The sequence below is a fragment of the Lytechinus variegatus genome, chromosome 3 (assembly GCF_018143015.1).
Source record: "Lytechinus variegatus isolate NC3 chromosome 3, Lvar_3.0, whole genome shotgun sequence".
NCBI classification, from domain to species: Eukaryota; Metazoa; Echinodermata; class Echinoidea; order Temnopleuroida; family Toxopneustidae; genus Lytechinus; species Lytechinus variegatus.
The window spans coordinates 44,140,945-44,160,134 of record NC_054742.1 but is presented as its reverse complement, the minus strand read 5'-3'; the positions used below and the strand labels follow the sequence as shown (position 1 = coordinate 44,160,134).

Genomic DNA, 19,190 nt, shown 5'->3' with positions numbered 1-19,190 from the left:
ATTGTTTGTTTAGCAAGACATACGGTATGTATCACGAGTGCAAAAATTTTCTTATAACGTCCCTTTTTAGGTCTGAATGACCAAAAATTCAGCTCGCGTTTCGCGCTCGCATTATTTGATCATTGAGATATCCGTTTAATAGCACAGTCCTTAAAATATCTTTATTTAAGGTCAGTATACCTAGCAATTGAGCGCTCTTCACCTAAGTGACTCAAAATTTCTGCTGGTGCCCCATGTCATGACCCACAGTAAGCCACTGCTATAGGAGGGGAGGGGGTTCTGCCGAGGCTGCCGCCTCACCCCATTGGCGGCGCAATCAAAGGAAAGGATACAGTTAGAAGAATGAGCTTGAAAAGTGGAAGCGGATGAGGAAATTTAAGGAGGGTGAAAGGGCCGCGGGGTTTGGGGAAAAAAAAATGGTCGACATAATATTAGATGGTGATTCGCTCGCGCTTCGCACTATAGACACAGACTTTCAACAGCATAAATAGCGCTCAAAAAAAGAAGTTCAGCCTAAAGAAAAGTTTGTTGTAAAAACAGAAGAAAATACAACATTTGAAGGAAATCCATTAAAGATTCAGAAAGTTATTAGAATTTCAAGTTTGGTGTTTATGACATCATAAACAAGCAGCTGTCCCATAATGTCCTGTAAGATAAAATGCATGAAATAATTTCAATTATTCAGTGGTTCGTGATGGCTTATTTCTGTTGTCTATCGATGTACTGAAGGTAAAGTAAAACCATTTTCAATTTTCTGAGAAAATGATATTCCATTGATTTCTTTATATACCATACGATATACAAGAAAGTTGCTCGCGTATATGACGTCAATAAATCAAATGATTAAAATTCTAGTAACTTTTTTTTATTCTTTGATGAATTTTCTCAATCCGTTTCGGCAATATTCTTTACTATTTTTTCCGCTATTTTTTCAATGAACTTCCCTTGCATGGCAGCACGAGATAGATACCTTTCCTGATCTACAGTATAGCATGAGCAGATATTGGTGGAATTTCCTCGATTTCCTAAAGAGATAATATTGTTCTAATTTTACTTGTGCCATACAATAAGTTCCAATTGCTTTCCCAGTTGGTCCTCACTTTGGACATCAATTAAAACCAGTTTGTGAAGTCAATTGGTTTCAATTAGTGTCCAAATTGGGGACCAATTGGCTTTATTTCCAGTTTATTGGTTCCAATAATTGGGACCAATAGACAATTGGTTTCAATGGGTCTCGCAATGGGTACCCATTGTTTCACTTTCCATGTAATCCAAATTGAAACCAATTGCCAATTGAAATTTTTCCTGTAGTCAATTAGTATTCAATTGGAAATAATTTGTCCTTGGCCGGCCTTGGTGTTGGTAGCTCTTCGCTTGAATTTCCCTGCCAAAACCTGAAACGTCTCTTTTTTCCGGTCAGCAGGCCTATATCAAATTTATCTTTTCATTATTTTGCGCTTCTCGTTCGCATCATCTATTTATGAATATCATACATATACCCAATTCTTTTCATGAATACAAAAAGTGAAAAAGAGTGTTGTTGTTTTTTTGTTAGTGGATGAGTGCATGGTTCATGTCGATCATAAAGCCCTCTATTGGCAAATTTGTGCTATTTATCAATCTCTTTCCTTCCAAAATGTCGAAGCGAGGTATGCGACAATAAAAATATTAACGCACAAATCTGTCTAAATCCATGCAATCATTAAAGAATATATTTAAAATGATATCATATGAGAACAATCGATGTATATTTAAACTCTGTAGTGAAGGCATTTCAAATATATTTGGTGTAATATTGAGTTCCTGCATGAAAAACTACGACTATTGATATTTCTCAGCCCGAGTATTTCGTCCGTGGGAAACGGACATGATTGCGAGACGGGCGACTCTATTCTAGATTCCTCATGATCGAATGTCTAAAAATTGAAACCATCCATTTGTTTGTGTCACAGTAATATCCGCCTGAAGATATAGATCTAACTTATGTATTGTATTTTAGACGGGAGTCTAGTAAAAAAGTTCAAAATTTCATTCGTGCTAGGCTTACTGTCATACTCGTAGTCGTAGGACAGTGGCTGCGGGGCGGGGGCATTTCCCCGCTAGCTGGCTGTGTCTGTCCGCTGGAGAGCGGCGGCATGCCATCATGGTCTCGGGTCAGGAGACTCTGCTCAGCTGCCAGGCACAGAGAAAGAAGAGATTCCCTTCATAAGAAATCCTATTCAAGAGGGTTTTTTGGCATTCCTGTATTTTAGGGGTCTGAATCAATTTAGGTTGCTAACTTCAGGCAACAGTAAAGGCGCACGGCCAATATTGGAGACTGTCTCCAATGTGGGAAATTATTTCCAATATCAGAGACTTTTGTAAAGAATTTGGGTATCCAATTTTAGAGACAGTCTCCAGTTTTGGATACTAATTTCCTTTGTTTACTTTTGCGGCAAAAGGATTACCTTGGCGGCAAATAAAAATGTGATAAGCAGATTCCTCATGACAAATTACCCCTTTTCACCGTCTACTTTGAAAATTCACAGTCTACTTTTGTTTTGATAAGGATTTTTGTTGTCAATCACACACAAAACAAATGGGCTTCTGACCTCAGTGAGACAAAATTTTGGGTGGAAAAAATCATGCTTTTGTTGTGTTGTTTTTATCCTTTTGCAAAGCAGCAAAGCAAGTCTCCAATGTGGGAGATTGTCTCCCCTATTGGAGAGAGTCTCCTATATTGGCCGTGCACCTCTACTGGGCCGGGCAACAGCTCCACTCCAGCAAGACCGTTGTTAACAGTAGTTCAGTAGTGCGTACGTACGTGCCGGGTATGGCGGGCCATTAATGCCATTATAGGACTAGTATACAGCTACACACCTATGGCTATGTAGTAGATGTAAAGTTGTATTTACCAATGGGGTATCATGCGATATATAGGGGCCAGGGGGGGTGGTATAGAATAACGGTATACCTAAATCTGTCGGGGTGTCACGTGACCTGTGACTAGTCATGGCCGGGCCAGGGGGGGGGTATGCAATCAATGAAGATATATAATGCAGCACGCCTTGGTTTTAGGGGTTTATTATTTGGGGCATAATAGGGGGTATATCTCAGCACTTATGGGTGAAGGATGAAGAGTATAATGGTAGGCCCTATATCAAACCAACGGTAATCAGCATGATCAGCGTTACAGTCATGGCGGGCGGGGGGGGGGTATAGAATGAAGAAATAAACGGCCTGCCATACCCGGCACGTACGTACGCACTACTGAACTACCGTTAACAGCGGTCGTGGAGCTGTTGCCTGAACTGAAGTTAGCAACCTAAAATAATTTAGACCCCTAAAATACAGGATTGCCGGTTTTCTTATGAAGGAGTCATGTCTGCACATCCAGAGAATTTTTTTTTATGACTTAAGTTTTCAACATGAATTTCTGGTGCTATTTTGCAGTTTCACTCAACAAGCAAATTTCCCCACCTTACGACGTATTATGTAAAGACTCTAAAGTTAGGGCTGCTCCTGGGGAAGGGCGCCCAACTGCTGTGTGAGTAAACCTTCACCCTTCAGCAAGCAGCTGTGTAGGAATTAGGAGAGGGCACAAAGGCGGTGCATGTGGATAATTCCACCTTTTCTTTCCAGAAACCTGTAGGCTGTAAGATATATTTATCTCATATTTTAGGGGAAAACAATTGATTTTTGTTAATGTATTCCGTCACGGCCATTTCCCCTATGTTTTGTACACAACCCAAAATGGCGATTCGCAACTGTCTACTTACTCAACGCTGTAGGGCTCTATTCCAGAGCATTTAATTATGCAACTGTTCAGTCTTCCCCTTTGATATCTGTAGTAAAAGTAAAGTTTTTGATAAGTGCTCATATATGCACAGATTGGCTTGGGGCACCTTGCCAATTTTGCCATACATTAAATCTGGAATTGGAAAATCATTTTTCTGCTGGTTGATGTTGATAAGACCATGATGAGCATTCCATATTTTTTTTACAAAATTATTTGATGAGCTATCAGCATATTACGAGTTATATTAGATGTAGAATAACACCCCCCCAAAAAAAAAAATGTCAAAATTTGATACAATTTACAGAATTTAACTTTGAGATTCTACCCTAAATTCTGGGCCTAAACTTGAAGTAAATATTGATTGGATCATACACGTATTTCATATTTTGGAAAGCCACATTATGTAATGACACCTGTGGTCTGTTGATCGCAATGGTTGATGCCAGACAATTGAGAATATCCTTGAAGTTTAAATAAATGGGTGCCAGCTAACTTGGTACTCGTAAAAATTGGCCCCCCCCCCCCATTAAAAATTAGGTGCCAAGTTATCCAATATCGGATTGCTATTTTGTTTCAAATGTCTATTCAAATTAATTGCAATGTTTTCTCTAAGACTTCAACTGATATGTGTATTAGTATTAATACCAACTAAGTGACAAACTTCATAATTTTGTTTTTAAAAAATGTAGGTTTTGGATGGTGTTAGAATAAGATTTTCTAATAATTTTTTAATTTCTTTTTCAACCTTTTAAGGACGTGGAGGTTCGTCTGGATCCAAATTCCGTATCTCACTGGGTTTGCCAGTGGGAGCGGTTATCAACTGCGCAGACAATACAGGTAAATTTCATTTGCTTATTTTTTTTTAGATTAATGAAAAGAAGACAAGAAGCTCTTCTTCCTTCTTGGAAAGAAGGTTGTTCCAACAGATTAAAGGGATAAACTCTATATCTATGTCCATATCCAAGCACCTTGCAATTGAATTCTGAAATGCTTAATAGAGTACAGAAGTGTAACACCAGTTGCCATGGTGTCATGGCGGTCTGGTTTTAAACAGAGTCGCAGCTGACAGTCGTCTGATAAACAGGTTGCAAGCGATCAAATTCCAATAGCAGCCATTTTCTCCTATGAGGAAACACACACTTTCATTTGTTTAGAACCAGGCCGTCATGACACCGTGGCAACTGACCTCACCACTATGGTACTCTATACTGGGAGCTGAATTTTCCCCCTGAATATTGCAACTTCATGTACCGCCTCCCCTATCTTTTCAAGCAAGAAGTATTGGATGTTTTTTCTCTAAACAAGAAAGAATATTGTTTTTTTGACATGCATATCAAATTAATTTCTTTCTTATAGCATATCAGATTATTTTCTCTTATTCATCATGTTTTTAAATTATTTTATTTGATAAAAGGTGGTAAGAACCTGTACATCATTGCTGTAAGTGGAATCAAGGGTAGGCTGAACAGACTGCCTACTGCTGGTCTTGGTGACATGATCGTTTCTACTGTCAAGAAGGGCAAGCCAGAACTCAGGAAAAAGGGTAAGTCATCTTTATTAAAAAAAAAACCTACAAGTATGTAAACTCTGGTAGTCTGAACAGAAGCAGTGTTCTTGGTTTTGAATTCACTTTGCAGTAGGGCTGTTATTGACAGTCTTGTCGATAATCGCTTTTTTGCCACTTAGCGATGTCGATAACGTTTCTCTCATTGTCGATAATACCCGCTATAATGTTGGGACACAGTGATTTTCCGCGATTTCACGGAAACAGCCTTTTGAAAATGGCTTTTCAAACGGAAAATCATAGAAAACATATTTTTCCTCAAAGAGCACAGAGCAGCAACAGAAATTACTCCAAAAAATATGAATACTTACTAGCCACAAAACACGATCTCAACCCCACTTCGCTATAATCATGACAATTTAAACATCATGGCTGCAATCCACTCCATTTTGATCAAATCGAAAACATCACAAGCAAGCGCAAGCTCAATTTTAGCAAAGTTAAAGTACCAACTAATGTAAGCGTAGAAGAAATGCAGCACACGGCTGTGTGCAAGCCTTGAAATAAGCACCTGTGAGCCGGGGGCAATTTTTTTTGAAATTGCCCCCGGCTCACGGGCTTTTTACAGGAACCGGGGGCAATTTTCTGGAACCAGGGGCAATTTAAAAAATATATATATAACGGTGAACCACACCGCAAATTTGTTTATAGTAAGCGCAGCTCCTGCAATTTTTTAATTAGTAAATGAATAGCATATGCTAAGTATTGGGCTTATTCAAACATTTAAGAAATCAGATTTAAATGTTTAAGTGTTTTGACACCCTCACTCCACATCCCCTTACAATTACCATACACACATGGGCTTATTTATTTTTCGTCTTTAATAAACCATGATCAATGAACCCCCCCCAAAAAAAAAATCTAAATAAATGAATAAAATAAAAAGAAAGAGAGAGAGATGGAGAAAGAGAGAATTCAGATCAAATAACAAATTTAGAAAAAAAAAATAATTTTTAAGATTTTTTTTATGGTTTGAATCACGGGAGTGGGTGAGTGTTTGTGTGTGATTGTGGCTGTGAGGTGCACTTGGATTGCATATAAATTATGTTAAAGAAATTAAGAAACAAAATCAATAAATAACTCAGTCTATTCAAATTCCAGCACATAGCCACAGGCTATGTACATGTATTGTAGGTTCACGTACCTTAAGTTTTTCACAAGTTATTTGAAAACGCAGATCTCCACAGAAAATGCCTTTCATTCTGGGAGAGTCTGAATTCGGTGAAAATGTATTCATTAATAACTTAAATATTCATCACAATGAAGAAATAATAAAGTTTTTTGACAGTTTTCAAAAATTAACATGAAATCTAAACTCTATCTCAAACGGAAAATCACCATCACTTAGGCCATTACTGATAGAATTCTCACCCAGAGCTCTGGCAGACATGAGCTCAAAACTGGCTTGCTAACACCACACTCAAGTGCACGCGGCGTCCTCCTATTTTTTTTTTAGATGGAGCCTTGTTTGATTATTTATTGTCTGATATTTACCCCTCTCCAGGAAAAAAGAAATTAAAAAGCTACAATTCACAACTATAAGCTAATTTATTTTGGATTATTAAGGCTCCGTTTTGACAAGCAAGGTCGGCGACTGTGAGGATAAAAGACTTGCACATCGTATGTGCTGTGAACAGGGATTTATCTCCTGTGCAATTCGAATTACAATATCACAGAATTGTGATATCCCAACTGGAAATGTGTGCATTAGAAATTGCACATGGTGAAGTATGGAAAAACCGCTACCGGAAGAACGCGCGCACATGTATTACAGGGGAAAAAAAGACGGACGTAGCTCACTTTTTATGGTACAGAAAAAAAACGCACTTGGCAATTTTAAACTGTGTTTATAACTGGTAAATTGAAAGTTATTTGATTTTGGCTTTACAGATATTTAAATTAAATGTATGATATGGCTTCACTGCTCACTCACGGCAGGCACAATTACCTGGAAAATATTTGCGCCCGGTCGTCAAAATTTTGATAATTTTGGGGCTTCATGGGCGCAATTGATGGCGTTATGAGCGCGAATTTGCGCTCGGCGCCCGCTTATTTCAAGGCTTGGCTGTGTGTTGCTGCCCTCTACGTTCAAAGATTTACCGCACGATATCGAAATGGCGGATAGGCGAAAGACGTTGACAGCTCAGAACGATGTCCAAAGAGCCCCAAAATTATCTATAAAACTTCATCCAACTCTAAAATAATACTAATAACATCAAAGGTGAGGATGTATTTATGCTAGATATGTTTCATTTATATCCGATGAACGCGGATTTTAAAGCGTTCTTGGTTCAGTGGCAGATACAAATTTTGACCAACGCAAGTGTGACATCGCTAAAATGCATAGAAAATGCGTATTGATTATGTTTGTTTGTCAGTAGATATGGACAAGATATTTTTAGCGCGATGTCGACAAAGAATTTTCTCAACGATAACAGCCCTACTTTGCATTTCTTTGAATTCATAAAATTGACATGCTTTTCAATTTTTCAATTTATTATTTTTCATTTTCAACAGAAGAACAAAGTAATGTGATCAAAAATAGTTACAATGAACTTATACAGATAAAATAAATTCAGGCATGTACAGTATTTGATATTTATAAAACGAAGTAAAGCAAAACAGAATATATATAAGCAAATATCATACATTTTAAAATAAAAATTCTGTGAAAATGGAGGGATCCACTAAAAAGCAGTGCTTGTATTGTGTGGACCCCTCTAAATAATTATTTTAGAATTGCCTACGAAGACAGACAAGTTTACAAAACAGAGAACAGCAGAACAAAGAACAAGAAACGATCAAACAATTGAAGCACACACAAAGGATATGAAAATAAAAGTGAAAAGAGATAACGAAAGATAAGAGATAATACAGCAGGACTTCAACGCTCTGATAATGCCATTCACTGTCTTGGCCCATTTCATTTAAAGCCTGTGTATAGCTTTGGTAAAGGGTCAATAATGTGATTGATAATCGAATAATCTAATATGACAGTCTTACTGAAGCGTAGAGACCGTTAGATATTTTTCCAACTGCACTTCTCTGAGAAAATTTCAAATATTCAAATCTTGGATATATAGCGCCCTCTCTCGGCGATGCTTGTTTTAAATTTAAAAAATGGGCATTCAAGCACTTATAAATTTAGTGATTAGATATCCAAAAGTTACAGACAAAGAACATATCTTGAAAGTTTCAGCCCATTCCATGATTTGGAATAGGATTTAATTGAAAGACAAAAACACACAGATATTTTAATTTGATCGGGTGACCCGATCAAGTTAAATTTCCATGTAAAATCGCAAAATTTATTCTGTAAAACACATTTTCATTTCATATCCTCCACATCATAACTGTTATAGGGCATATCCATTCATATTAGCTAGCAATGAATTGGAATAGTGATAGGTGCATTTTGGTGTATTTACCAAAACTATACACAAGCTTTAAGATCCTGGGTTTTGATTGGCTAATGAACATAGTTGTCATGGATGATACTTGGTAGTTTTGTTTCTTGGGAAAGTGACCATAATTGCATTTTCATGCAATAGGACCCTCTTCTATTTCATATAGGCCTAGGTTATCTTCTTGTTTTTATGAAAAATACTTGCCTATTCTTAACCAATGAAATAGTACCATTCAATAAGTGGTACGTTGCCCATAATCAATTGGAACTGGTCTCAGTTAATAGTCAGGAGCATTGTAATCAAACCATTTTCTTTTCTCCAGTCATGCCTGCTGTAGTAATTCGACAACGGAAGCCCATCAGAAGAAGAGATGGCACAGTACTGTACTTTGAAGACAATGCAGGAGTCATAGTGAACAACAAAGGAGAAATGAAAGGTAGGGACATATTTGATATTACACATACTTGCTTTGCCTGTAATTCAAAATGACCTTGTGTGTGGCAGGTTTTATATCAAAAGTACACTATACCTCATGTCTTGTGACCCCCATACCCCGAGACAGAGTGGAAATTTGAGAAATACATTTATTCTATAGGCATGCAAAGAAAACTTCATTCATTTGTAAGTTTGCTTTAGGTCACATAATCGTGTAACTTGTGATTGATTTCTGATTTTTCCAAGGTATTTTTCCAAGTATAACATGAAATGCACTAGATGTAGTTGAAAATTGAATTTTTACCATTTTTGTCTCGCCTGCATAGAGAGTGCAGGTGCCGCTTTTCCGATGGCGTCATCAACATTGAAGTCTTAACCAAGGTTAAATTTTTGAAATGTCATCATAACTTAAAATGTATATGGAACTAGGTCATGAAACTTTGACATAAGGGTACCACATTTTTTGGAATATAAACCGCGGTCTTGTCTTAACCACACCCCCAAAATCGGGGGGCTAAAAAAAAATGGCAAACCGAGTGTGATAGCAATTTGACTTAACAAATTTCACTGACAACCGTGTGTGTGTATTTGAGTTTTGTCAGACGTGTATCAATCAGATATGATTATTTACGTCTGGGACCGACCTTTAACGTCACCATCCGAAAGACGTGACCAGGGCTCGAACCTCTGCATCAATTTGTAACTTCCCACAGCTTGGATTACAGGCGCACACCACAACGCCCAGTTGAAAGACCAAAAGATATATTACAAATTTTTGTATTTTAAAAAATGGTTACTTCATTCTTTAACTTTATTTTTCAAAGAATATAAATTATTTCTTTGTAGAATAAAGAGAAAAAAAGACCATGAAATGGCAGTATTGTACATCAAACTTATAGTCTAAAGATGGAAAAAGAAAACAAAAATGTTGAGAAAAACTGAGAAAAAAATGAAGAATAGAGGACATTATTTATTGCCTGTTTTCTAAACGACTACAATTACAATCGATTACGATTATATGCCTAAATTGTAAAGCATTTTCAATGCATTTTTTAGGTGTAAGAAAAATTTGTTTTCATTACAAAAAACCAAGGAGTTTTTTAAGAAAAAGGTGACCATAAAATGGCATTTTTTGATATCAAAATTATTGTATAAAAAGGGAATTTTTTTTTAAATATCGAGAGAAAAAGGAGAGAAATAAAGAATAAAAGACATTATTTATTGCCTTTTTTAATAACCGAATATGATTACATGCCTATTGAAAAGCATTTCCCATGCAATTTTAGTTTTAAAAAAGTTTTCATCACAAAAAACAGGGTTTTTATTTTAGGAAAACATTAAATTGATAGTAATTAAATAAATAATATAAAACAACCTTTACAAAGAAGATTTTTCAACGAAAACTTCACGAAATATATTCTCTATTTTTAGTAACCAAGAAATAATTATACATTAAATATTCTATATAATTCTTGGTTGGTCGACAATTCATGTTACTGACAGAACATTTTCAGTTTACTGACCAAATATTGTTGTTTCTATGTATAAACTGCACCCAACATTTTAAGATTACAAAGTAGGAAAAAAGGTGCGGTTTATACACAGGAATATACGGTAATCAAGTATTACTGAGCATCCTGCCTGAGTTTCAGGCCACATGACCAAGATCAGAGGTCACTTAGGGCCAATGAACTTTGGCCATGTTGGGGGTATTTGTGAAATTTTATGGATCAAGTTCATGAAACTTGAACTGAAGAGCAAATATGTATCCCTGAATATCCTGTGTGTATTTCAGGTCACGTGACCAATATTGCAAAATTAGTCTACAGGATGTGATACAGGTGAAATGAATTGTCAATCCATGAATGGAGATGTAAATGTCTTGTCAAACCACAAAATATGTGGATTGATTAAGAGAGAGATAAATCAAACAAGTATAACACTGAAAAAATTAAGTCTGAATTAGAGCATTAATGTTATGACCTTTCAAATTAAGTCTATTGAAATTTCACCCAAAAAAGTTAATGCGCAACCCATAGAATGCAAACGAGGAAACCATTTATATTCTTATTCTATCACAATCACTGATTCTTTTGTTTCTGTATTGTATAGTGAATATTACTGTTTTTAATCATCACCACAAAAACATGATTTGATTGATATGTGAACAAGTGGATCTATCTGCCTTGTAAGAGATATGACTGGTGCAGACTACTCTGTAATTTTATGCCAGCTAAAGTAGAGCTTTGGAAGCACTTGAGTTTCTTTGGATGTTTTTCTTTGAAAAATTGAAGACCACCTCAAAATACTTAATTTTGATATGAAATGAATCTAAGTACTCCCTCTCTCTTTCTTTCTGTTTCTCACCTGCTCTTGCTCCCGACAGGTTCAGCCATCACCGGTCCCGTTGCCAAAGAATGTGCAGACTTATGGCCACGTATTGCCAGCAATGCCAGTTCCATTGCATGAGGAGCACACCCAACATCCACTTGACCAACCATCAGCCTCATCAAGAATCCACATATAACTGCAATGAAAAACTCATCCCATTTGATAGTCCTCTCTTCTGACTGAACTAATGACTTGTACAAAGTAATAAATGACAACCTCACAACAAACTTCTTGCTGCTTTCAATTCTGTTCTTTGTGAGTTTTGTATTGTAATTTCACTACATCAATACATCGGAACCTTTTTTTAAAGTGTCGAAGTGCCACATTTTAGTTGAGAGCTTGAATTCAGGATTGTTGAAAACCATCTTTGCCATATTCAGATCTACAAACAACAAGTAAAAATATGATTTGCACCCTGTTCAGTTTTCCTGCTTTGTGGTAATATATGCAACAAAAAAGATAGTATATAGTACCTGGAAAATTAAGGGCATTATTTGCAAGGGTGATTTCTTTGTAAACAAGAAATCAACTCATTTTAAAACAAAGGTTCCTCAGCATCTTTTTATCATGTGAGAAAGAGAGTATCTGTGTTGGGGTGTTGATAAGAATCATGGCATAGGAAATGGGTGCAGTTTGTAGATTGAGAATTGATGTTGAGAATGCCAAGTACAGATATGTCACTTTTCATGATTCTCCCTAAACTCCTGAAAGTAATTAGAGTTCACAATAGAACACCAATGAAGAAAATTCTTCCTGATAATTTTAACATTTTTGCTTTTCATCCTTTAAAACTTTGGTTTGTGAGTACAGAAAAGGATTAATGCCTTTGACTTCTTTCTAAGAACTCTAGGCCCAGTCTCTCACGTTCTTCTTGATTTCAAACTTCAAGAAATGTATATGGTATGTCTGCTGGTGTTGAATGAGGGCTTTTTTCAGACATGTATTACAGCTCAGTAACATGATTAAAAATATCGCTACTCTCAAGTCAACAAACATGCATGATTTGTGCAACTCAAAAGAAATCTGCCTTAAAGTTTCACAAACTTGATACATATTTTGACTCATTTGAATACAGCTAATTTGAACTCTTGTAAATTTTGCAGCCGAACAGCAGAAATATCTTCTGTATGAATTGTTGTTTGTTTGCCTTATAATATAAAACATGCTGAAAATAATTTGATTTGAACACATTAATAAAAATCAGACAAACAAAACACTGAAAATTTGATCATAATCAGATAAGGAATAACAAAGTTATGGCATTTTAAAGATCTGAATTATTCCGGTGAAACAGTTCTAGGCAGTCTTCATGAATATTCAGTGAGCGAACTATATATATCATCACTTGTTCTTTTGCATTCTATTATAAGAAATTTCATTCATTCAATTTTTTTTCCTTCTAGAACCAAAAATATTTGAATAACTGATAAAATGCATTATGTATTCATTGCTGCAACTTATTTCGTTACAAGGGATACATATTGCAGACCTTTTAGAAAAATTGTTACAATGGTGATTTCATGTAAAAACTTAAGGATAGTGGGGATGTGACATCATCAGCCCATCTTGTGAATATTCATGACGACGTATATATAGATCAGCTTCGCTATTTATCAGATTTTGATGAAATTTTCAGCATTTTGCTTTGTGAATTTAATTAGACATCAATATTTTCAGCCCAGAGCATCTCTTAAATCATTTTGAGCCCTGAATATTTCAATGAAATTCTTAGTTTTGATCAGCTGGGACACATTGATCTATGAATGTTGCTCTTTTGACTGTTGGGCTGACAAACTTGATGAAATGGCACTTTGAAAATAGTCACCCCTTGTGTTTTTACATGGAGTATGGTATGGATGTGTGAGGGAGAAAGAGAGTGGATCACAAATTGGCCCATACTTGCTAGCTTTGTGGTTATAAAGCCTGTCTTTAGCAGGCCTCTACAAAAAAAAATTTTGTCACTTGCCCTGTTGGGCAAGTGATGAAAAAATTTGCTTGCCCGATAGAAAAAACTGCTTGCCCAATTTTTTAAATAATTTTTTCATTATGACGGCACTACTCTTATTTTTATTAAGGTATACAAAATAACAATTGAGAATCATGTTCAGTATAAAAGAACACACATTGAAAAGGATATTTTCAGCAACGTAGGCCTGAGTCTTAACGTTTATTTTGGAGAAAAAAAATCGATATTTTATGGGCATTTAAGGTTTTAAAAAACCCTTCAACAAAAGTTGCTAATATTTCATATTTTGCATCTTTAAATCCACGAAATGGCTACCTGCTTACCATATTTCCTTAGAATTGCTTTCATTTACCGTAGTTGGAAACTATAAAGAAAGCCAGTGAAAATTGTTCAGCTCTTTATTGTTCAGCTCTTAATTAGTTGGAAACCATCAAGTCTTTACTTCATCATTTTATGATGTTGCACTCGGTCAATAATTTTTATCTACATGTTTTCACATGCTACTTTTTTTCTATTTTGAGGAATACCTGTTCACTTATTAATGAATTATTACTAACATTGTTTATTATTGTATGATTTTTAAGTAATTTTTTTTCACTATATGCTTAGAATCTTGGGTGTGTGTGTGTGTGTGGGTGTGATTGTGTGTGTGGGTGTGTGCGTGTGTTTGTGTGGGTGTGACTGTGAGTTGAACTTTGATATAAATGAATTCAATATCTAATTTCTACTTCGCCTATTCCAGTACAATAACCTGTACTTGACCATGTAATAAAGGCCCACATACCCTAACTTTTCCTGAAGTTCTTTGAAAACGCAGACTTGTACGAAAATTGCATTTCTCTATGGGGGAGTCTAAATTCGGTGAGAATGTATTCATTAATAACTTAAATATACATGACAATGAAGAAATCATCAAACTTTATTGGAAGTTTTGAATAATATACCCGAAATGTAAACTCTGTCTGAAACAGAAAATCACCATATTTGAGGCCTTTACTGAGCGAATTGTCCCCCAGAGCTCTGGCAGAGAGACAGAGCTCAGACTGGCTAGCTAGTATGCGCACGTGCGTGAGCCTCCCGCCGGCCTTGTAAAATAGATGGAGCTTTGTTTGATGATTTATTGTCTGATTTTTACCTAATCCCCTCAAAAAGGGAAACAAATGAATTTTAAGTTATAATTAACAAATATGGCAAGTTATTTTGGATATTAATAATAGGCCGTTTTGAAAAGCAAAACCGAATGACAACTCACCAACGCGAGGTTACTCGACTCTGTGATTTATTTCCTGTGTAATTCTAATTCTTTTATCACAGAATCGTGATATCGGAAGGGGGAAAATGTGCATTAAAAATTGCACATGGTGGTAGTCAGTCAATGGACCCCTTTACTACATTCAACTGTTTCCCGGCCATTGCGTTGATTTTTTTCATACCTGGTACCATGTGTATGGAAATACGTGGTACAGAAAAAATAACGCAATTTCGGAATTTGAAACTGCGCTATTCGCTATACATGATTTTGAGTGTGGATTTTGGATGATTTATGGAAAAACGAGGTACATGTACAGTACAGAAAAAAAGACGCAACAACCACTTGCCCGATCGGGCAATTGACTTTGAGAAGTGCTTGCCCGCACGTCATTTTCACTTGCCCCGGGCAAGCGGGTTTGTCGCGCCCTGCTTTAGCCTTGGTAAATAATGCACATACCGTACACAAATTACCATTCCCATTCAATTTTATGATATATGAATGTGTACATACAACCTAAAACCGTTCAGAGGTAGAGGATATGTGATGAAAATGTGTTTTACAGGATGAAGTGATAATTCAATGAATTTACATGAAATTGATTACATGATACTCAATTACAATGGACATTGTTGACCTTATACTGAACCCAGAGGCGTCGATCCTGGGGGGGCAGGGGGGGCGATCGCCCCACCAATGAAAATATTGGGGGGGCAAACATATCATTTTGCCCCCCAATAATTCCGGATATGGCAAAAAAAACAAGATTGTAATGTTCAGCAAGCGAGAATGAGATAAACAACTCGTTCTTTATTTAAAATCGTGCTCAAAATTCCCGCTTTTCTGATTGAAATATAAAAATTTTCAGCTCGCGCTTCGCGCTCGCATCATTTATGTAACAAAAACCTATACTTTTCATGATAAAATAGGTGAATGCAAATGTCCTGTTTTCACTTTAAAGCCTCAAAAGACCTCCTGCTTCGATTTTCAATCATCTTTTCTTGGATATATATCTTGTTCTTTATCAAAAACGTCCAGTAAACTGTCATTTTTTTTCAGATCGAAAAATAAAAATTTTCAGCTCGCGCTGCGCGCTCGCATCTATTCTTCTTTTAGATACCAATTTTAATCATTGGTACCAAAAATGCTTAGAATATCAAGCTTTCAGGTCAGAATATAATTTTTTTTTAGCTCACTCTCGGCACTCGTACTATCTGTGTAGTGATGTATCCTCATCATGAGTTACTACTAACAGTTCTAAACAGGCACGCTTTTCCTGCAAGTATAGTAAAAAAAATCAGCTCGCGCTTCGCGCTCGCATTAATTTATTGGTGAGGTACGTGACTGTGTCTCATAAGTCATATATATATATATATATTTGTGTGTGTGTGTGTGTGGGTGTGCGTGTGTGTACATATATATTATTATATATATATGTGTGTGTTTATGTGTGTGTGTGTATGTGTGAGTGTCTTGTACGATCCAGCGCCTGTGGAACGTTAATGATTTTGCCCCCCAATCTGAAAAATGGATCGACGCCCCTGACTGAACCTTTAAAGCATGTCTTAAACGTTGGGAAAGGGTTGGTAATGTAAAAGCATCATCTTACATTCCAATACTACAGTTCGTTATGGTAGTCATTGAATGTGTTTTCAGCCGTTGGAATTTAAATTTGGCATCTAGCACCCTCTCATTGATTTTTATTTAAAATGGCAAATGTGAGCCTTATACATTTACTATTTGGATATTGAAAAATTTCTGACAAACATCCTGAAATTTTCAGCCTAATCCATGCTTTAGAAGAAGAGAGATCATAATATGAAAATATTTTAATTTGATTGGGCACCTGATCGAAATAAATTTTGATTTAAAGTTGGTAAATTTTATCAAAATGAAACATTTATTCTATATCCTTCACATTGTAACTCTCTAGTGCACAGGCAATCTAGCAATTAATTTAAATAATGACACGCACTTTGGGGGATTTAGGCTTTATGGTCAAATCCATCCAAACAACTTGATTTCAACTAATTTGTCTTGGATAGAAAAATTCAAACAAGCAGCACTGAAAATTGAAAAAGGAATGTTCTGACGTTTCAATGTTTTGGTTATATTCACAAACAGTTTTCCCCATTTATGTAAATGAGGGAGCTAATTGTGACACACTTTCTATTTGTAGGCTATACTTTGTCATAATATTTAATGATACAGAGGATCTTCATCAAATGCTGATAAATCTTAGCAATGATTTTAGATTTCCATTAAACCAAATTCTACATTATTGATAGTTTTTTTCATTATTTACAGAATCTAATAAACCAATAGTGCATGTGTGACATCATCAGGTCTCATTTGCATAAGCCTTGTGATGGTTTTGAGCTATATTTCATTTTTTTTTTTTTTGGGGGGGGGGGATGGAAGTAAGTTGTCAACTCTGGGGGCGGAATAAAAAATACATGTATTTGAAAAATCAAATAGTAGAATTACCAGCATTTTTTTTTATTCATGTCCTGAAATAATGAGAGGATGAGAAAGTTTTTTTTTTTAAGACCACTGGAGCATCAGACCAGAACAGTAAGGATAGTCATGAAGTGTGCTAGAATAATATCAGAAAAGGTTGCCAATCTCAAGATAAACTTGGCAAGTTAGAAATAGGATGCAAACTTTGTGACATTAGTTACCATACATACAGGTGATGACCAAGGTTCAATTGGTCTAATGCCAATTCGTCTAATTACTAACTCGTCTACTATCATTCGGTCTACCATCAGTTCATCCACTATCCACATGGTCCGAATGACATTTTTTCTATACATCATGTCGTCTGATAACCAGTTGGTCCTATAGCCATTTGGACCATATCCCATTTGGTTTATTTGGACTAAGTGTTGATTGGGCGAAATGAATGAAAATAAAATGGAAATTAGACCAACTGGTTATAAGACGAAATGGTCATAGACAAACTGGAGATTAGACGAAGTGATCATTGATGATTGGAACAAATTGTTGCTAGATGAAATCTTGATGGACGGAATGGTATTAGATTAAATGAAGGTAGACCATGTTGTGAGTGGACAAGTTGGCAATTTACCATAATTTTCGACCAAAGGTCAATCAATTGTTCGGAAATACACAGCAAACAAAAGAAAGAAAACGTAGTCTTCAAGTTTAAAAGCAAAGTGATGTCACTATTCCTCTATTTTGCATATCTTATTTTAATAGTTTGAAGTCTTTAAATTCTTACAAGATTCCATCTACTCCCAAGTTTGGATGCAGTTTTATTTTGTTTAATGGGCTTACATGTGAAGAAAGCAAGATCCAATTCAAATTGAATACAGTACATATATGTATACAGTTTAATAGAAACATAATTTTTCACAGCCCTTGGAAAGTTGCATTTATTGCATTAAAAAAATGACATGGAGTTGAATTGGAGTTGGGTGTGCATTTATTGAATGCGTTTTAATAGTTATATAATGCTATTTCTGGTTTCAATTCATTTGCATAACAGTAAATGTGCAAGTAATTTAATATATTAATCAATGAAAACCCTTGCAACTTGTTTCTTTGATAAAATAACATTTTTGTTTTATTAAATACATGCATAATATAACAGTAATGTACACATTATTGCAATTGAATAACGTCCTTGGTCAATGAAATTCATGCAGATGATCCTTCATCTATACATTTCCCAACCAGGAAGCAAAGCGCCTGGGGGAAAAAACTGTCATTGCGAAACGGACTACAGAGTGGTAAAGAAAAAGCTGCACAAGCTTACATTGAAGCTCAGTATTCTTTACAGTTGCAATAAAAGCATGATCAAAACCTCCTGAAATCTTGGCATTTCATTGGCTGATAAAAAAAATCGTCACAAATCCATTACAAAATTTATGAAAAAACCCTGGACGAATTCAGGCAAACTTTCTCAGGATAGCAATGCACTTGGATGATATCTCAATATTTTGTTGACTTTCATGGTCTAGACCCTTGACCACGTATTCAGAAATCTTACAAAGTTTATAACTTAAGAAATTATTTTGATCACAATGATAAAATGGGTTATATCATGGGCCAATATGAAAGGCATTTGTAATAATGAGCTTCTACTGTACAACAGAAATCACTAGGGGGTTGTTTCATTGCTAAAGCTCTTCGTATAAAGTTATGAACAAATGGAAAATGCTTACACTAAATCAAGAAGAGCTCACATTCCAACCTTATCACACACACACATACATGTAGCAGGCCAAAAAAAATACATTTTTAATTTTCATGGGCTACTTTACACCTCTTTCTACCAGTAACCTGAATCTGGAACATTCGATAAGCTTTAGCAATGTAACTAAAGGGCATTTTTCAGGGCTCCTTTTTTTTTTAAGTTTCAAGGGATCTTTTAT

At 35.7% G+C, this 19,190-nt stretch overlaps 1 protein-coding gene across 1 annotated transcript; it reads left to right on the top strand.

Moving 5' to 3' along the window:
- Positions 1-1,607: 1,607 nt before the first annotated feature.
- LOC121411121 (60S ribosomal protein L23) lies at positions 1,608-11,790 on the top strand. The gene is made up of 5 exons (XM_041603647.1): positions 1,608-1,649; positions 4,532-4,615; positions 5,193-5,321; positions 9,072-9,185; positions 11,571-11,790. The coding sequence occupies exons 1-5, from the start codon at positions 1,637-1,639 to the stop codon at positions 11,651-11,653; spliced, it is 423 nt and encodes a 140-aa protein (XP_041459581.1). The 5' UTR covers positions 1,608-1,636; the 3' UTR covers positions 11,654-11,790.
- Positions 11,791-19,190: the final 7,400 nt, after the last annotated feature.

Coding starts and splice junctions, on each gene's coding strand:
- LOC121411121 (XM_041603647.1), top strand. Junction 4,616..5,192: donor CAACTGCGCAGACAATACAG/GTAAATTTCATT, acceptor ATTTGATAAAAG/GTGGTAAGAACCTGTACATC. Junction 5,322..9,071: donor GCCAGAACTCAGGAAAAAGG/GTAAGTCATCTT, acceptor TCTTTTCTCCAG/TCATGCCTGCTGTAGTAATT.